This window comes from Mandrillus leucophaeus, unplaced genomic scaffold (assembly GCF_000951045.1).
Source record: "Mandrillus leucophaeus isolate KB7577 unplaced genomic scaffold, Mleu.le_1.0 Scaffold71, whole genome shotgun sequence".
NCBI classification, from domain to species: domain Eukaryota; kingdom Metazoa; phylum Chordata; class Mammalia; order Primates; family Cercopithecidae; genus Mandrillus; species Mandrillus leucophaeus.
The window spans coordinates 4,654,520-4,674,812 of record NW_012107697.1 but is presented as its reverse complement, the minus strand read 5'-3'; the positions used below and the strand labels follow the sequence as shown (position 1 = coordinate 4,674,812).

The 20,293-nt window shown below is 42.1% G+C and overlaps 1 protein-coding gene across 1 annotated transcript in view; it reads right to left on the bottom strand.

The window, feature by feature from the left end:
- The window catches only part of SORL1 (sortilin-related receptor, L(DLR class) A repeats containing), a 184,301-nt gene that overhangs the window by 70,571 nt on the left and 93,437 nt on the right, over positions 1-20,293 (bottom strand). The window contains exons 13-20 of the mRNA XM_011964986.1: positions 15,669-15,847; positions 13,987-14,173; positions 9,368-9,496; positions 8,775-8,860; positions 5,316-5,488; positions 4,110-4,241; positions 2,039-2,130; positions 607-853 (exon numbers count right to left, since the gene is read on the bottom strand). Coding sequence (XP_011820376.1) covers positions 607-853; positions 2,039-2,130; positions 4,110-4,241; positions 5,316-5,488; positions 8,775-8,860; positions 9,368-9,496; positions 13,987-14,173; positions 15,669-15,847 — 1,225 coding nt within the window. The remainder of the gene's footprint in view (positions 1-606; positions 854-2,038; positions 2,131-4,109; positions 4,242-5,315; positions 5,489-8,774; positions 8,861-9,367; positions 9,497-13,986; positions 14,174-15,668; positions 15,848-20,293) is intronic.

Below are 20,293 nucleotides of genomic sequence, written 5' to 3'. Positions count from 1 at the left end.
GGCAGGACACAACTAACATTTATTGGCTGAATGACTGGCCCGATCAAGCTTCTACTTAAATGCAAAGGACAGCGATTTTATCCAAACCTCACCATATAACGCCACAGAAGAAACTGCCCAAAAGAAACTATCTGATAAGCATTCAAGTTTATCACATGAACCCAACCCCCTCAGTTTGAAATCTGCTTCCCAGAGTTGGGGAGAGCCATGTTGCTCTCCAGAGTTGGAAAAGAACTGCAAGGCACTGTAGGTGGTGCAGAGCTCGCCAGAAGTCATCAGGGAATAAAGTGAGCAAAGCGCACAAGAAATGAAGACACCACCCCGAAATGAGGCTACTGACGCTGAGGGACAAACTGGGAATGTTCATGGGAAGAGCCTTCACTTTTAACCTTTTGAAATGTGAACAGCAGGGGAGCCTGGTCCCCTGGCGCCTCTGCCTGGCATCCCTCCATAGGACTGAAAATAAGTTATCTCAAATTTGGAAAAAAGGCAATCTTTAAGAAGTTAACCAGCTTCTCTGCAAAGCCCAGGGATGGCAGGCTCCTGACCTCATATGTCCTCACCCGCTCGAGCTGACTGTCCAACGGCAGCAACAAACGGACTCACCTTAAAGACAGCAATGGCATAGGGGTGCGGGAGGTTGTCCAGGATGACGGAGCGCTGCTGGCCACTGAATGTGATCCGCTCTATGCAGTTCAGGTAGGCATCCGTCCAGTAAATCCACTGGTCGTCCACAGAGATGCCGTTGGGCCACTTCACATCCTCTGACACCAGGCGATAGACAGCAGAACCATCCATATTGCTCCGATAAATCCCAGGCTTCAGGTCTCCCCAGTCCGTCCAGAACATCACCCTGGCGGAAATGGGGACAGAACACATATCTCATCAGGACTAGAGAAATGGGAGCTCAAATACTACTCCAAAAAAGATCAGAAACCCCTTTCGAATGATCCAGCTGGTTATTTCAGCATTATTATAACAATATATAATGATAATACCTGAAACCACTTAAATTCCTTGACCTGCAAATCCCTTTACTAGAATTTACAGATAAAATCAAATTATGCAAAGATAATATACAAAGAAATGTATATGTTTGTATATTAAACCAAATGTTAATCAGCAGAGGAGGTGACACATTATGGTACGTATAATAGAATACTCTGAAACCTAAAAAATCTATACGTGCTCACACAAAACTATCTTCAATACATATTAAGTTTGTTTAAAAAAGTACAGAATAGAAACTCTACTACAATTCTATTTGGCATGTATATGTGTGTGTGTGTGTGTGTGTGTTTCAAAGACATTACTTGTACATAAGTAAAAGCAATCATGAAAGATACACAAGATATTATTAACAATGATTACCACTAGGAAGTGTGAGGGTGAAGGATTAAGAATGAAAAGGAAGGAAGCAAAATTTTTATCAACTTCTGTTCTCTCTAAATACTGTCAACCAAGTACATACATTACTCTTAGAATTTTCTTTGAAAAAATTGTGCCAATTCTCTATCATAAATGCTACGAGAGAGGAAAAGCCAGAATGTCAAATCAGGGATTTCCCTCTTAGTTATGTTTCCTTCAGTTAATGAGTTAACAAAAAGCACCTTTGCCTTCCCCAAGTGCACATTGATTGTAAGTAAGAAAACCTACACATGCTAGGAAGGCAGGGGAAAGATGGAATGAATTAAATGTTTGTACCATGCATAAAACTCAAGAGAAAGTTCTCACAATATCCAAGCAGGCCTATCTAGGTCTACAGAGGCTCTCTTTTAACATCAACTTTTCTAGGGAAACAACCTACAGATGCAAGACATCTGGATGCCTAAAGAGATTCTGACACTGGCTAACAAAAAGTGAATGGAGTTACCTGACCATGGTGATTAAGCTGTGGTCTCTATTAACTTTTCAGTTAATAGATCATTTCAACCACCATCATGAGAAACAGGTTTTTGTCCCACCGTCTGTGTTTCCGTGAGAATCTATTATTGCAGCATTGGATGCAAGACTGATTTCCTTTTGGGGCAACACTTACCCCTCTTGGGGCACGAGGACCAGAGCCCTGGGATGATCGAGCACAGAGGAATTGACGATTGTGAGTCGGAAGTCGCCGTCTGGATTAGCTACCTGACAAAAACAGGGGGAAAGAGGCTGAGACGGATCTGAGCTCCTTAAAGACCCCCATTGCCAAAGGTGGCTCCTCAGCTTCTGCCTACAGACATGCCCCCTCCACGCCTGCCTGTTTCCCTGACCCGACCCATCTAGGAAACCTGCCCCAACTTCTAGTCACAATGCACTGTTCCTTCCTCTGACTCATGGGACGTTTTTCAAGTGGTCTGAAAGAGGAGCTAGAACCATGAATGCACCAGTTTCCAGGGCATGATGATCTGGACAAAGCAATATCAATAAGTAAATTACTCAAATAATAAGCAAATAAGCATTGACTTATTTCACCATCCCATGTCAGTCCACGTTCCAAGGCAACTGATGGCTCCACACTGCCCATAAAACAGATTCTCAATGTCACAGCCTTGCAATGAAGAGTCCACAGATGGGACTCATATTCTTGCTCCTCTCCATCAGCCGGGCTGGTCATCTCATGCTTCTCCAAGCCTGATGCAGACTCACTCCTGTCTGCTCTTGCCACATCCCATCCTGGACCCACCTGCCCCACTGCTTACTCTAATCAAGGCATAACTCTCCTTCAAACCTCACTGCCAGGCCTGCCTCCTTTCCTAACTCTCTGACCCACTTGGACCTATAAGCATCAGTAGCTCTGCACCTTGGCTCATTTGACATCATTTTGCACCAACAGTATTTGGGTTGTGCAGTGGTCACCCCACAGCCTGTGAGAAGGTAGGTGCTTGTGACCAACCACCTGCATTCTTCTGGCCCCTAGCCAAGTGCTGACCACACGTAACTAAAGAAAGGAGAGAAAGAGCAATAACACGACCACCAGGGCAGCATTCAGTAGATGCCAGTTCACTTCTATCAGCATCCCCATGAGGTGGACACAAGATCATCCTCGGCTCAGCTCAGACATCAACCTCAAGTTACCTGCTCTGTCTGCCTATTCTAATATTGCCCCACTCTCCAAAAGTGCAATCACACTGCACTGTTTCAGAGTCTTTGCAGCAAGTATCACCAACAGAACTGATTTATTATTTTGCTTCCTCCACTAAAATCTAAGCTCTGTGGGAACAGGAACGTGTGAGTCAGGCCCACTGCTGTATCATCAGAACCTAAACCACATGTATCATGCAGAGAACCCCTGTCAACTGGTTGCATGAATAAATGAATCTCCATCTAACGCGTGAAGCAACTGAAGTTTAGAAAGCATAAGCACCTTGCCCCATGTTGCTTAGCTAGTGGAGTCAAGCCTACACCCGGGTCTATCTCCCAACTCTGTGTCTTTCATCTTACAACTCCTCTTAGTTCTCTGCATCTCCCTGCTTCTACTGTACTTCCCACTTAACCCACATGCCATCTCTCCATGCAGAGTCAGTATAAAGAGGTGCTGATGCAGTGAGCTGAGCATACTACATGCCTCAAGACAATGATTTGGCAGTTTAGAGGTCATTCATTATCCTTGCCTTGGGTATATAAGGCGGGACAGGTTACTAGATAGCTACATTGCAGAGAAATGGGGATTAATAACGACGACGATGATGACGATGATGATACTGTTGCTATCACTCTAATTGACTAAAATAATACTAGACTATTATTGTTACAGTATTATAATAATACCATATTAGGTTGATGCAAAAGTAATTTTAGTTTTTGCCATCATGTTTAATAAAAGTAGTAAAATAAAACAAAAATAATATATAAATAAAATAAATAAGTACATATATAAATAAAATAAAAATAATATTACCATTTATTGTTATTAGCTAAGCTTCTGCTAGTCAAAAGATCAACTCCCAGGTACTTACCCCCTTTTCTCTCCTCTCCAGAGGCTCAGCTGGTCCATTCTCTGGAAACTCGCAGGAAATTTCCAGAGTAATCTGACACACTGGCCCCTGCCTCTGTGTCAAATCTGGCTCAAAGCCCAGGTGCCCCGCCTACTCCCTTAATTAAGAACAGCACGAAAATACACATACCTCAATCTTTTTGAAGCCCGCATCTACCCAGTAAAGCAGCTGGCTGAGGGGTTCAAAAGCCAAAGCTTCTACTGTCTCCAGGCCAGAATTGATGATCACCTCTTGCCCTGTGCTTCCATTCAAACACAGGCGCTGAAGAGAAAAAAGTCATAATAAATGCTAGGAACTGTTCAAATGACCGCCTGCCAAGTCAGTCCTATGAAGGGTAACCTTTATTCAAGTGGTAGGACTGGCAAGGGATGAGATGTTTTATGTTAGTAAACTTTCCAGACCCATGAAGCCGGGTTTTCATGAAAACATTTCTAAAATGTACTACATTTTTGTTTTTTAAGCAGGACAAAGAGAATTTAATCATATACATTACTCTGCATTATCACTATGAACACTGGTTACTAAATTATGCTGTATCGCAACAATAAAGTCGGAGATTATTGAGATGTATGAGTCTGTTTGCTTTTAAAAGAAGTGAAACCAGACTGCTGTTATATTTAAGTTCTTGTGTCTGCTTTTATACTCTTTCTTCCCTGTGAGGCTCTTAGCCATCAAGTACTATTGTTGGACAGCTCCATTCAGCATCACCGCCATCCCCCACCCCAACCCCCTCAAATACCCAGGCACTGTAAGATTTCTGTTGGGTTGGGAATCTAGATACAAAGTTGTTGGAATTGCTTTTCTAAAAGGATTAAGCAGACAATGAATAAAGATCAAATAGCTTTCCTTTAAATGCATGGGTTTGAGTGTATGGCTATCTCCCTGGCCTGTCCAGGGCTCTTTAACGCTTGCTTCCTGGTTCTTATCTGTGTTCAGAACAGCTGAAGTGGATAATTATGTGAGCTATGGGTAAGTCAAGCGTTACTGTATCATGACTTGGGAAGAAAGATGCTCAAGAGGCAGTTGGCACAATAGGGGGCAACTAATCATCCTACATTATTAGTCCCAACACCTTCCCAGCAGGCAAAGCAAGACCTCACTTTCAAGCACATCTGTGGATTTAGGGCCTTCTTTATGCTTCCTATATGAACAGATGAAGACAGAGAAAGAAAAATACTAACACAGAAGACTGGAAAGTTTTACCTGTCGGCCCTGAGATGAGCGACACTTACAAACCTCTAACTGTCCATTTCCATAGGCCATTCTGCATGAAGCTTATCAGGACGGGACAGTCACAATGCACAGCCCCCACACTGAGGCCAAGCGCTGACTCACCTGGATGATGTCCAAGGCCAGGTCAGACCAATACAAACAGTTGTGCTCATAGTCAAAGTCCAGGGCCACTGCTGCCCGTAGCCCGCTGAGAGGCAGCTGCTCTGTGGCTCCCGAGGCCAGGTCATAGCGATAGATGGATTTCCGCACAGCATACAGGATGAACTCGTTCTCCTCTGCCAGGCACACAAGACACGTGGAAGGTTGGACCCAGGGGATGCTGAAGAGGTCCTAGCACATCTGACCTATTTGTTTCTCACACACAAACCTCAAATCCATTGGCATGTGGTGTGGACCCAGTGAAGGGCACAGAAATCAAGACTCAGGAGGTACATAACGGAATCACATTTCCACCTCAGGCAAGTGACTTAAACTTCAGTGAATCTGTTTCTTCATCTGCAAGTGTTTTTACTTGTTACGTTTTTCTTTCATCTGAATCTCCCAATATGCATGCTCCAACAACCATACGTCTGGGCTAAGCCTACAAGTCTTCAAGTCACACTTGCCAACCTAATTACACCAATCGCCCTGTTCCCCCTCCTCACGTGACTGCTATCACCACAGCACCATCATCTTGTTGACGAGAGACCATTAGTCACTGAAGCCTTGTAACTAAGCTCTCTAATCAATGTGCTCACTTATTCATATTGTTTACAACACCATATGGCAATTACATCAACCTCTTAGATCTTCAAAATAATAATAATGCCTTTGTTCTTGGCTATTTAGAAAATGGTGCACAACATAATCATCACAAAAAATCTGTTTCTACTCAACAAATACAAATTGTGTACATATTGTGTACAATGTGCTTATTAAGTACTGGGCATTGTTTAAGATTCACAACAACTGCCCGATGGTAGAACTACTGTTAACCAAATTTTACAATGAGAAAACTGAGACCAGAGAGGTTAAGTAACTCACCCAAGGTCACACAACTAGCAAGTGGCAGAACCGAGATCAGAACCCAGGCACTCTGGATCCACAGTCTATGCTTTAACTACTACACCGTGCTCTCTCTTATGATACAGACACGGGTGTGGATGATTTTTAAGATGTAGAAATGAAGGTCCTGTGTGCTGAAGATACTTACCTAACGTCAGACAACTGGAAATAGGAAGACTCAGTACACTCTCTTTTCCACTTAGGGAACAGCCTGGGAAACATCCAGATTCTTCACCAGGAGTGGACACAAGCAGCACAACAGCATCTGTGTCTAAAGTGTGCCTCTTGACAGTGTGTTGCATACGGAACCAAGATGCAAATCTGAATTCTTTTGCTGCATGCCTGGGTTAGCCATTCCTGCCCACTTCCTGATTCCCTACACTCAGTGACTTAACATGTACCTATCACCTTCTTTATAAAAGCTCCAATATAGATAATGCATCAAAAAATAAATCTATCTACAATTTGTAATAAGGTAAGTTTTCCTTCTTTTCCTTTGGTTCCAGGTCACTTTAGAAGTATCTATGCTACCATCACATGGTAACCTACCTCCCCTTTTGATTGCCAAGAAAACCTTCCCACTGTCATTCCCAGGGAGGGGGCCAGCTAACGTATAGGGACATGAAAGCTACCTTTGCAACAGTGAGCCTTTTGCCCCACATCTCTCTCCAGCATCTATAAACCTCATTCTGTCACTTTGGGTTATTTTTTTTTTCCTTTAAGAAACCAATACCCATAAAGTAGAACCTGAATCCAGAAATACTTGTTTTAGGATTATGTTCAGAGCAGCATGTGGCGTTCCAGTGGGCAATGTTTAACCTAGAAAAGGAATGGAATTCTTGGCTGGTCCTGGCCATACATGAGCACAGCCTAGGAATGTGTGTTTTCATAGTAATTGTAAAGGAAGAAAAATTCTTGCATTTAAAAAATCCTTCCAGATGCCCAGATTACCTCATCTTTGCAAAGATATTATGGCTCCATTAGTCCTATGAAAGCATCTTTTTCTTTCCTGGTATATCCCTGCCCCCTATTCCATGCCTTTTTTTTCTCTCTCTCTCTTCTACATAGGAGGTGGCCCACAATGGAATGAGATTTCTCCACTTAATTCCCTGTTCTATCTTCTGGTAGAAGAGAAAACAGCTTTCCTGCCAGTTTAGATGGCTTTAAACAAGCTGTTTTGTCCCTTGTTGAATTATCTTCAGAAATATTTATTACAAAAGTAGGCACTCCAGCCCCTTAAGAGCAATCACTCAAACCCCACTAACCCACGCCCTCATCAATAACAGCTCTTGTGAGGGAAATATTTGAATATTATCTGCTCATTTGTTGGAATTTGCTGAAGTGGTGGTTCTTTTTAAGTCTCCATAGTGAGGTATGTTAATTACTCTGGTAATGATGAAAGATTAAATTAAGGGACTAACGAGCTTAGCATGAAAAACACCAGGGCAAGCTGGCAGCAGTAAGCAAAAGACAGGGCTGCCCTGCCCTGCCTGCGGAGACCACACGCTTCTTTCATGATTCATTCGGTGCTTATGGCTGTCCACGTAGACACCACCACCCACCGCAGATGGAAGTTAACTCCAGCCGTTTGCCTTCACCAAGAGGTATGGGCAGGAAAGAGGGCACGGAGGGAATAAAGAAGCTTTAAATGAATAAGAACTGGAAACAGAGTGAAGAAAAATAAGCAGCTAAGAGATTATTTGTCAAAGTATCATCATTTCCTGTCTCTATTGTAAAGATCCCATGTGACACCACCACTAAATCTAGCAGAAACGTGTTTTAAAACACACTATACCTTTATAGCATATGAATCATTTCAGAGAAGTTTTTCTTAATTAGCATGCATAATGATTATCTAAAATAGTGAGAATGACATTTATTTGCCCTCTGGGCAATGTCCAATGAAGAGCATGGGGCTTAGAGTCTGAATTTCAACTTTGTCACTTACTAGATGTGTAACCTTAAGCCATTTAACTTCCTCTGAACATGCTTCCTCATGAAAAAGTAAAAAACAAAAGTGATAATATCTGCTTCCCTGAGTTGTTAAAAGGGTTAAACTGGCAACACATAAAAAAGTACACTGAAATCTATAAAATTCCATTAAAATTGTATAGTTATTTTTATTATAAAATTAACACAGACTACTCAGCTACTTCCTAAGAAGCCACACGCCTCTTTATACTCAACTTTACAAACAGATTAAGGAACACACAGAAGCCCGTGGGCACCTTTCTACCCCAGTGGATGCTGAATCAATATTTTTCAATTAACAAAGGGATTTCCCTCAAAGAAACTGAGCTGACACAACATACTTTCCATTCCTAAAAAAGGGTATGGCTATGCATAAGTTGAGTGTAGACACCAACCTTAGGGAAAAGGGGAAGCCCTGTGATGCTTGTGATGGCCATTGTTTTTCTCCACTCAATTATAGGACCCACAAGCTCAGACTTGGGTGAGATCATCACACTGTTGCAACCACGTCTCAAGAAATGAAAGAGAAGAAACCACCTCCCTTACCTGCCAGGGGACAGGGGACCACCTCTCCTTCCAGTCGCGCTTCAACATCTCCTCCGCTACAAGTGTCCCCAGAAATCTTCCGGTAGCTGTCACCCCACCCCAAGAGCAAGAGGTCAGAAACAGGGAAGAACAGTCACAAAGGCATCCCAGCTGGGAATATATTTACTATCCACGGTCAATACAGTCCATCCACTCATTCCCCTTTAGAACTAGAAAGAGGATGCTCAGTAGTTCTGAGTCAGTTCTGCTTATAACTAGACTAGGCAAGCCCAGACAATTTAGGGCACTGTCCTGGCCAAGATTTTTAAATATATCTCTTGAATACATTCCTCTGAAGATGTTTCCTTGCTGAAGTTGATGACGTAAGATATTCCTAGAGTTTCAGGGATGCTTACAGACTTGCAATGTTTCTCTCACTGGAGGTAGGAGAGTTTACAAATACCATAAGTTAAAATGTGGCCCAAACTACTTGTAGGCTGTTAACTTGCAATTGTACAATTTAGAGTATAGAGCAATCCAGATGGCCCTCTATGCTCTCTCGTTCCATGTGCAGACCCCTGAGAACCTGACAGGGAAATCTCTGTGATACATACCCTCTCGTTCTCCTGTAAGTAGAACCCACAGGGCAAGGCACAGGAAGGGAGTATGACTTTCCAGAAAATTCCGGATCTGGAACACAAACCTCTAATGACAAATCTTCACTCATCTTGAAACCGAAGTCACTAAAAAGGCAATTGGGCTTTGTTAAGGCCACTGTTTTATACATCTCAGGCGTTCCCGTACCAATTGTGCTGACTTTACCTTACTACTTTTCACTTTTATTTTAAGTTATTTAACTTGTCCCTTTAAAGAATATTTACTTTTTATATAAAATACATCTTCAAAAGAAGATTTATATCAGAACCACAGTTGGGAAAACACAATCATATGCCATAAATAGACCAAAAAAAACACAAATCATCATGCCAAATCAAAACAATATTAAATTTTAGCCAGATCCAGTTCCCTACTCTAAGAATCTGGACCTGCCCTCTCTGTTAAAAGGGATTAGGCAAATGTTACAGAATTACTAGTAACCAATGAGACTTTCTGTTTGACAGACTCTGAAGAAGTAAAAGAGAAATTTTAAAAGAATAACCCTTTTAAAAAATTACTTTGGGCCGGGCATGGTGGTTCATGCCTATAATCCCAACACTACGGGAGGCCAAGGCAGACATATCATTTAAGCCCAGGAGTTCAAGACCAACCTGGGCAACATGGTAAGACCCTGTCTCTACAGAAAAGAACCAAAAAAATAGCCAGGCATGGTGCTGCACACCTGTGATCCCAGCTACTCGGGAGGTTGAGCAGGGAGAATCATTTGAGCCCAGGAGGTCAAAGCTGTAGTGAGCCGTGATTGTGCCACTGCACTCCAGCCTGGGCAACAGAGCAAGACCCTGTCTCAGAAAAAAAGAAAAATTTTGACTAAGGGTTCAATGTTATTTAAGACTATGTCCACATACTAGCTAAAATCATCCTGTACTTTGAGATACAGTAGTTAGGTTCACGAGACCGCCTGTGATTTGGGGTCACATCTGCCAAACCTCCCAGCTTGATGGGCAGCATCCTGGAGTAGGAAGCAGGAGGCGTCAGTCGAAGATGATTCTAAAACGAGATGACTGTACTATGAATGTTCTAAAGCCCTGGCCAAGCTGTAAATTCTATAATTCAATGAATTATAGAACATATTCAAAGAATTATAGAACAGAACATATATTCCACATTCATGTGCTCTACCAGAACACATTTATTTGCTCTATTCAATTCAACAAATATTTAAGCCTGGCATGGTGGCTCACACCTGTAATCCCAGCACTTTGGGAGGCTGAGGCGGGTGGATCACTTGAGGTCAGGAGTTCTAGACCAGCCTGGGCAACATGGCAAAACCCCGTCTCTACTAAAAACACAAAAATTAGCTGGGCGTAGTGGCACGCACCTGTAGTCCCAGCTACTCTGGAGGCTGAGGCAAGAGAATGGCTTGAACCCGGGAGGTGGAGGTTGCAGTGAGCCAAGATCGCACCACTGCACTCCAGCCTGGGTGACAGAGTGAGACTCTGTCTCAGTAAAACAAAAAAGAAAAAGAAAAAACCCAAATATTTATTAAACATTTCTGACACGAAAAGTATTAACAGGTACAGAGTGGCCTGTGTGCATTATATCATAATCCACATTTAATACTTTGTAAAGAATCGAAAGGCAGCAGTTTTGCCACTGGATCAAACGTGCCTCTTTCATTACCTCGGTTCGTTATTACTGAACAGCCACTTTAAATCTTTTTAGGAAACAGATAAAGCATTAGCTAATTACTTATTTGCCTCCAATAGCAAAGCACTCTTCCTGGGCACCTTTCTTTGACCACAGGTCATGACCTAGTGGACTCTGAAAGTACCTGGGAGGCCCAAGACCAGATTCTTCCCCTCCCAAAAAAGAGCAAAAGATTGCAAAAGGCCCCATCATACATTTAAAAGTCAACGTTGTCTCCTAAAACTTGTGTTTTAGTTATATGTGTATGTGTATCTACATATACATATGTAGGTACAGGGTCATAATAGAAAATGTATTATTTAGTAGGAGTTGCAGTCAAGAATGTGAAAGCTGTATGACTTGGCAATGTCAAGAAATATAAGGATATAAAAGAATCTGCCACTGAAATCAGGGAACAGGGGCCAATAGCTGGGCTTCCCTGCGTGGTCTGAAAGGACCATCAGAAAAAACCTGGTGTTCAAACACAGTTGGTCAACCAGTACCTGAACTAATGGAAAGATACTATAATCTCATCTCATTTCCTGACATCCATCTTGGGACCATTTTCCTTCTCACTGCCATAGTCCGATGCCATCAAACATCTCCAAGAGCCACACAGTTGGGCCGGCTGCCTTCCAGCAGCTACAGCAAGCAGAGAAACAATGGGGGGTGGAGCGGGGAACAGCCGATATCCATATACCCCTTAGCATTTCAGAAGGTCATCACCCCACGATCTCATTTGGCCTGCAACCCAATTCCATAAGGGGCAGAGGAGGTGGCTTGACTGGTCTATAATAAAAAGACTCCGCATACAACCAGGATGAGCATCCAGCAGGTTCCAGCAAGGCAGATGGGGTGGGCATGGCAGACCAGCAGGATGCAGGTCAGTTTACCCAGGAGAGCACACCAAGCTCCATTTCTTTTTTGTTTTTTTGTGAATTTTTTTTTTTTTTTTTTTTTTTTGGGGTGAGGGAAACTTAGGGTATGAGAGAAAAGTTTGTTGTTAATTGTGTTCACACCTAAATGTCATGGAAAAAAAAAAAAACCCAAAAATTCGTTAGACTTTCTTACTTATTTTTTACTTAGTCTTAATTTTATTTTGAAGTACATGTTGGGGATAGGAAGAGGGGAGAGAGGTCACTATGATCTTTTCAGGGATTATGACGTCTCCAGTCTCAAGCCGGTCTGAGGAGGACTACCTGAGGCCAATAAAGCTCTTAGATTAGATTAGACTATAATGAAAAAGTGTCTAAGGAAGAGCAGAAGGCACACAGCATGGAACTGACATCACCGGGAACATCAGCCAGCTCTGTGCTTTTGCTGTTAAAGAGTCTGTGTGGTTACCTTGGGAGCACACACCTTTCTAAGGAAATGACTGTCTTCTGTGTTCTAAGCCTCGCTGCTCAAAGGGTGAATGTGCATATAAGCAGCATCCACATCTCCCGGGAGCTCGATGGAAATGCAGACCCCCAGAACTCCTGAGGCAGAATCTGCACGTGATTCATGCGCACCTTAAAGTTTCAGAAGCACTGGTCTAGAACAGAAGTGGCCAAACCTGGTTGGCCATCTTTGTAAATAGAGATTTACTGGATCACAGCCACATTCATTCATCTAGAGCTGCTTTCACGCACCCATGGGCACTGCCATGGGCAGAGTGAGGAGTTGTAATGCAGATCATAGAAACCATATGGTCTACAAAGTCTAGAACATTTACTGTATGACCATGTTCCAACCTCTGGTCTAGAACACATCAGAGGTTTCTGGCTTTAGTCAAGACAAGTACAGCTGCCCAAAGCAAAATCTAGTTCCTCTGTGCCTCGGCAACCACTGAAATATGAGTTGTGTATTTATATTAAATATCCATGGCTCTCTTGGTGCTCCTGAATAAACTACAACGATTTCATGCTGAATTATAGACTGACGTAACTGTCCAGGAGCTCTGAGATCCTGCGTACTCTGCCACTAGAATCCTCTTCCTACAGCTAAGTTCTGTTCTGATCATCAGCTCTCCTCAAAATTCCTACAGCTAAGCTCTGTTCTGATCATCGACTCTCCTCAAAAGCCCCTGAAGGCTTCCTCCTAATTATAGAATAAGGTTCATCCCTTCTAAGGTCTCTCTGCCCTACTGTATTCTATCTTTTCAGCCTCATCTCCAATTATCATCCCCGTGTCATACACCCAACAAGGCATCCCAGTTCAACTCCCAACCACACCCTGCTGCCTCTACACCTGCCTGTTGCAGCTACATGGTCTCAAAACACTGCTGTCTGCAAATATAGATGCTCCCTGAGAGCCCAGCTCAAACAGCACTTCTTCCAAAAATTTTCTGATTCTCCAACAGCAAGTCACAGCCCTCTCCTTCCCTTCAATAGTCACAATAAAAGTACCGGTTCCTGCTCTGAGGCACCTGCTCTCTTCCCCCTCCCGTGCCAATTAGCTATGCACAAGTCACTTCTCCTACTTTTAGCATTCGCAGCAGTGCCTTGGATATTTTGCTCAAGAAATAATAAATGATGCAAACACACACATACGCATATACACACACTAACATCCCCTTGTTTCAGATAAAGAAATAAATCCCCTCCAGAATACGGTCCTAAGGAGAAGGATTACCAACAATGGAACCTTCAGCAAATTTTTGGGTTACCCTAATAGAAATAAATCCCAGAGCTATCTATTCCTGAAGAAATGGCTGCAGCTTTCCTAGACACCTCTACCACTTTACCTGGCTGTAAGAAAGAACTAAAGAAGACAACTTACATGAAACATGCCTACACAGCTCCTGGCACATAAAAGATGCTTCCTAAATAATTGTTTCCTTCTATTCCCTTCCTTTGCTCAGGGAAAGGGACCGTGCCTAGTCTCTTTCCCCGACGCTGCTGAGTGAATAAAGCACAACTCAGTCCCCAGTCATCAAAGAAGAACTAACCATTCATAGTCCTCCCGGGTGCAGGAGCAGTTGGACACGACCACTGGCCTGTCAAAGTCCTCTCCATTGAAGCATGTGGCATGGGGGGTCCTCCGTTTGAAAACAGTCTTGTGTCCCAGTAAACACTCATTCCCCCGCTCATCAGATGGTGACCACAGCTTGTAGTCATTCTCTGTGCAGGGAACTCCTAAGGAAAAAGGAACACAGCACGAAGCATTACAGGCAGGCCCATACGGGGTTCCCTGCTGTGTCTCAAGGTGCCCAGCCTCAACCCCCACTTCCTGTCTATGTGTTGCCACCCCACAAGCACACAGACCCTCCAATTGGCTTGCTTTGAAGCTGGGCAGCCCTATGCCAATGAAAAGGATACCTGAAATGCAGACATTTGCCTGGAAAAGTTGGGAAGAAGCAAGCCACCTTTATCCAAACTTCTGAAACATTACAGAAGACATTACTGTAGAAACAAGTAGCCAGAAGTGTTTCTCTCCTAGAGAACTGGGGAACGGCTGATTCCTTGATGAGCAATACCACTGGGGGTTAATGTTCCCAACCTGCTTCCTCGGGCAGTGACGGCCATCTGGTAGTGTGGCCCGAGGGCAATGGAGGGCTCGCTGGCCCTACTTGAAGGTACAGGATCTCCATGGAAAGAGGCTGGAAAATGCTAAGATACCTTGCACCATCACTCCATCTGCCACATTCATCGAAATGTAAGTAGGATGCTTTTTACAAGCATTCCAAAGTATGCCTATGTCTATGTTAGCACTTTTTGACTCTCATATATGCGTCTTCAGTCAGATTAGATACTACCTGAAGTCGATACACAACTTTTGATTCAATGCCATGCAACACAGTAAACTTATTAAACTCCTACCGACTCTAAGGCTATCGAGTTTTCCAGTAGGTGGAATACAAATACGCACAGGGCAAGCTCTTATTCTGAAGGGCTTTATAACTAGTCAATGGAAGGTGAAACACACCGAGTGACAGACACAGAGTTATGAGTACACTTATGTTCTGGACATAGAGAAGGGAGATGTCTTCTGGTTAGGATATCAGCAACAAGTATGTTGGATCCTGAGATATGAAAAGGATTTCGAGTAGGGGAGGCTGAATGGGTGGAGGTGAGAAGAAACAGGGCATTCCGGGCAGCTAGAATCAGGTTAGCCAAGGCTGAGAGGTAGGAAAGGGTAAGATAACATGGGGATGCAGGGAGAGGATGCTGAAGAGTTTCACTTCTGCCTGTATACTTACACATCCTGTATCCAGACTAGCAGATCACGACTAGATCCTAGATGGCTTTGAGAGGACCCTGCATTGCTTGGCACACTGACTTACGGAGAGCCAGGCACACTCACTGAATACGTCCAATTGGCACTGTTGATTTGGAACTATGTTTTTCATTCATGTATTTATCTACATATTCAGTAGACATATATTTAAACCTCCTATGTGCCAGGAACTGCATGAGGAAACTAAGATACAAAGAATAACACCCAGTCTTATTAAGAAGAATTGAGCAAGCCCTCAATTACCTCCCTATGCATTTTGCTAACTCTTATGGGCCCATCTACCCCAATGAATCTCAAGCTCCTCTGAATACACAGTATCTAAGCTGGTGCTTTGCACATAACAGGAAGTCCATGCATATCCATGTGAAAAGGTCCAAAGAGGCAGCAGCTTACCCAAGGCATCTGTGGCATTGACCTGGAGGATCAGCCAGCTGTGGACATTCTCTTTGTTCGAGCCAAAGATGGTGAAGACAGTGCTCTTCTCCCCGGGTTCTGTGAGGAGGCCATACACAAACACTGGCTTCTCAGAGAAGATGAATGTTTTCCAGGTCTCCCCTTCATTGGTACTGTATCTGCCCAAATGGAAGTAAGAGAATCCTTGCAGTTAAAGTATCTAAGGCAAAGGCTTGGTTTCCATATAACGTTCACCAGGAGCAGGAACCAGGGCTCCTTGGAGAAATGGCTGATCCCGGGCTAAGGCAGGGAAAGTTTAAGGAAATGCTCAGAGATAAACGCAGTCATCTCCAAAGAACACAGGAACCAGCCTGATGGGGCTCCAACTGGCCGAATTTAGGAGACTTCAAATATAAAAAAGAAAAATGATGGTAACAGATTACACATTGAATGAAAATAGGACATGGGTCTCTAATGATACTAAAAGACAGAGGAGCAAAAGAGAAATTTTTTTTTTTTTTTTTTTTTTTTGAGACAGAGTCTCGCTCTGTCGCCCAGGCTGGAGTGCAGTGGCGCGATCTTGGCTCACTACAAACCCCGCCTCCCGGGTTCACGCCATTCTCCTGCCTCAGCCTCCCAAACAGCTGGGACTACAGGCGCCTGCCACAACGCCCAGCTAATTTTTTTTTTTTTTTTTTTTTTGTATTTTTAGTAGAGCCTGGGTTTCACCATGTTAGCCAGGATGATCTCGATCTCCCGACCTCGTGATCCGCCCGCCTCGGCCTACCAAAGTGCTGGGTTTACAGGTGTGAGCCACTGTGCCCAGCCCCCAATTTTTTTCTTATATTAGAATGACACTTAAAGGTTGGAAACAATATAATAGTAATTACAGAAAAATTACCATTCTGTAATCCCCACTGCAATAACTAAATCACACAAGGATCAAAACTGGATGCTAAAACCACGGGGTGAAAGTGTTGGGGCCAGGATGTTCAGATTGTCTGAACATCAACCAACAGACAAATCATTCACTACAAATGGGGAAATAAAATTTCATAAAACATAATCTCACAATGAATGATCAGAGAGTCACAATCTTAGCTAAACATCATCAATAACAGGACAACTTGATACTAGGTGCCTCCTGAATAAAGCATTGAGAAGAACACACCCTCTGTGTACTATTCTATACAATTGGACAAGTCCAAAATGTGGGATATTCTACACAATAACTGCTCCAGATTCTTCAAAAAAATCAAGGCCACAAAAACCAAATAAATAAACAAAAAAGGCAGATAATGTGTTATAGATTTAAAAAGACTAAAGGAGTATAATAGCAAAATGCAATGAGTAAACAAATTTGCAATGCATAAATCCAATCCAGGGTTTAGTTCAGGACTGACTAAATCCCAGATTGAAGGGGAAAAGCGGCCATAAATAATTTGAGACAACTGAGAAAATATAGTCTATAAGTCATACCGAGTTCACGTTAATTTTCTTAGGCGTGAGAATGGCATTGTGATTATATAGGAAAATGCCCTCATTTATTGGAGATACATGTTTAAGTAGCTGTGAGGGAGCACGATGTCTGTAACTTTCTTTAAAATGATTCAGCTAAAAAAATAATAGATGGATACACAGGATAGATAAATAGACCAATGATAGAAGTAGAGCAAATTGGCAAATTCTAACAATTTGTGACTCTAGGTGAAAGTTTCATGGGTGTTCTTTGTACAGTTTTTCCAACTTTTCCGTGGTCTTAGAAATTAAAAAGCAAAAAAGTTGAAGGAAAGTATATACTGAGGAAAGTCTCCAAGACAGACTGTAACAGAACAAGGAAGCAAGTCCTTGAAAAACTAAGCAGCGTTTGAGTAACTGCACTGATTTTACACTATCTTGGGTATTGAAGAAGGAGAAGGAGAAGAGGGAGGGAGAGGGAGGCAAGGAAGAAAATCTGCCCAACATTTGTTTTATCACCCACTGAGCGGGTGAGATGCTTGACATGAGAAATCATTCAATTCAAGCCTCTTTAGAATCACAGGGCTTCTGGGCCCTTCTTAAATCCAAATTATATGCAAAACTTTTTCTTTCAGCTTTCTCATGTTTTTGAGATTTTAGTTTTACACCTTGGGATTCTAATACTTGACACAAATCTTTTCAAGACATCACTCAATCCAAACACTTCATCTCATATTCAGATTATTAAACTTGATTTGGCCAGGCATGGTGGCACATGTCTGTAATCTCAGTACTTTGGGAGGCCAAGGCAGAAGGATCTTTCGAGGTCAGGAGTTTGAGACCAGCCTGAGAAACATAACAAGACCTCCATCTCTACAGAAAAAAAATTTTTTTTAATTAGTCACGTGTGGTGGTGCCCCCTGTGGTCCCAGCTCCTCCTCTGGAGGCTGAGGTGTGAGGAATGCTTGAGTCCAAGAGTGTGAGGCTGCAGTGTGCCATGACTGCACCACTGCAGTCCCGCCTGGGTGACAGAACGAGACCCTGCCTAAAAAAAAAAAAGAGATACTGCCACAAAAAGGCTAGGGGTTAAACCAACTGGTAGGGTTACAAGGCAGAATAATAAATGTCAGTGGGAGACTAAGTAATCTCCCACTACAAATCTCTCACAAGGGGAGAAATCTCACCTGGCAGATACACTTTTGGTTTAAGAAAATTTTGAAACAGATATTTGGATAAATTAACTCATTCAGTCTCCTTCTTGTAACCAGTGTCATAAGCTAAAGGTTTATACTACTTTTAAAGCAAAATGAACCAGCAGAGTCAACCTATTATCCAGATATGATGGTAGCCATCTGCCCACTCAGCGGTAATGCTAAAGTCCACCTATTTATACATTGCCAAGTTAATTCTCTTTAAGAGCTCCTCGAACCCCACATAACCTCAGGAAATGAATCACCTCATTTCTTGAGGGTTCCCAGAGGACTCTGACAATAACTCATTAATGAAATAACAAGCAGGTGCATGACCAAGCATAGCTTGTATCTGAAAATACACTACTCATTTAGAAAATGGTGCTCTTCAGAATTCTGGTGAAAAGGCTCCTGCCTTATCAACAGCAGCAGTTAAGAGAACACGTATTTTGGACTGAATTCTGACCCCTAAAGGAGAACTTGTGTTGGTAAAAGTGACAAGAACCTTGTGAAGAAACAAAGTCATCTTTGCGTTCTTTTTTTGTATTTTTAGTAGAGATGGAATTTTACTTTGTTGGCCAGGCTGGTCTCATACTCCTGACATCAAATGATTCACCCACCTTGGCCTCGCAGAGTGCTGGGATTATAGGCGTGAGCCACCGTGCCTAGCCCATCTTTGCATTCTTAAGTTACGAAAGAGGATATAGGGCACTAAGCTTTAGGAATGAAGAATTCAAACTGCTCAGATAAAAATATAGACATAATCCCAGGGACAAAAACTCTCAAGAAGATGGGAAGGTCATATAATATAATAATAAAACATAATATAACCACAGATACTCTAAAAGGAAGAAGTGTGGTAGATAACCAACTTAGGACTCTAGCAGGCAGCTACACAGAAAGGTTCCTGGTGAGTTCAGGTTTCTAAAGAACATATTCAAGATGGGAAAAAAAGTCATATAATCAAGAGCAAAAAAATTCAGTTACTGCGAGCTAATTCTAGCTGTAATTCTCACAGCCAATAGTCTGTCGGAACAGTAGCAAGGTAAGTTCAAAATGAATCACGATTTATGTTTCAAATTACCAAAATAATTGGCAGACTGGTGGGTCAGTGGATGGGTTATCTGATAAGTTCTATAAAGAATTAGAAAGGAACAGGATCATTGTTCTGATGGTCAATAGAATAAATAAGAACAGACATAATCATATGTATCAATTTAAAAAAACAGAGCACTTGATATACATTCATCCATTAGTTCATTCATTCATTCATTTATGAAAACCATCACCCAGTTCTGCCTATCTTTACTAGAACTTTGAATTGAAAATATTTTATGTTTTCTGACTGATTGGAAAACTGAGAATAAAAGAAATAAAGACTTCGTTAGAAAAAAAAAAAAATCTTTGAGTAACAACATAGTAGTAAAGCTGGGTCTAAAAAAAAAAACAGAAAAAAATAATTTCTATTTTGCTCTTTATCAAGGAAAATAATCTTCAAATTGGACATGACAAGAAAAACTAGGTAAGTTAAAGGAAAATGAGTACAAAATCTATTCTAAGGACTGAAAGACTTAAAGACACGATGATTATAGCATCCTTTTCAAAAATCTCTAGAAGAATTATGAAGAACAAAGATCTCAAAAACTAGAATAAGGAAAAAATGTTTATTTCCTTAATGAAGAAAAGGTGGTTTCACGAATGGATTATAAAAGAGGTTATTTGAGAGCAATCAGACGAAAAGGAGGTCAAGGCTAAGAACCCAAATGGTTTCACACACAAGTCACAACAGACTAACTCCATTTCCTTTCCTCGTGGTAATTCTTGATTTGAAAAACAGAACAATGACACAGAACATTCGTTTTTTCATGAAGATCTTTGTGGACCACGCAGTCAGATAAAATTCACTGGTGGTAAAATAAGCACATCCCAAGAGTGCTGACATATGGTTTGATCTCAACCCAAGATAAGACTTCTCAT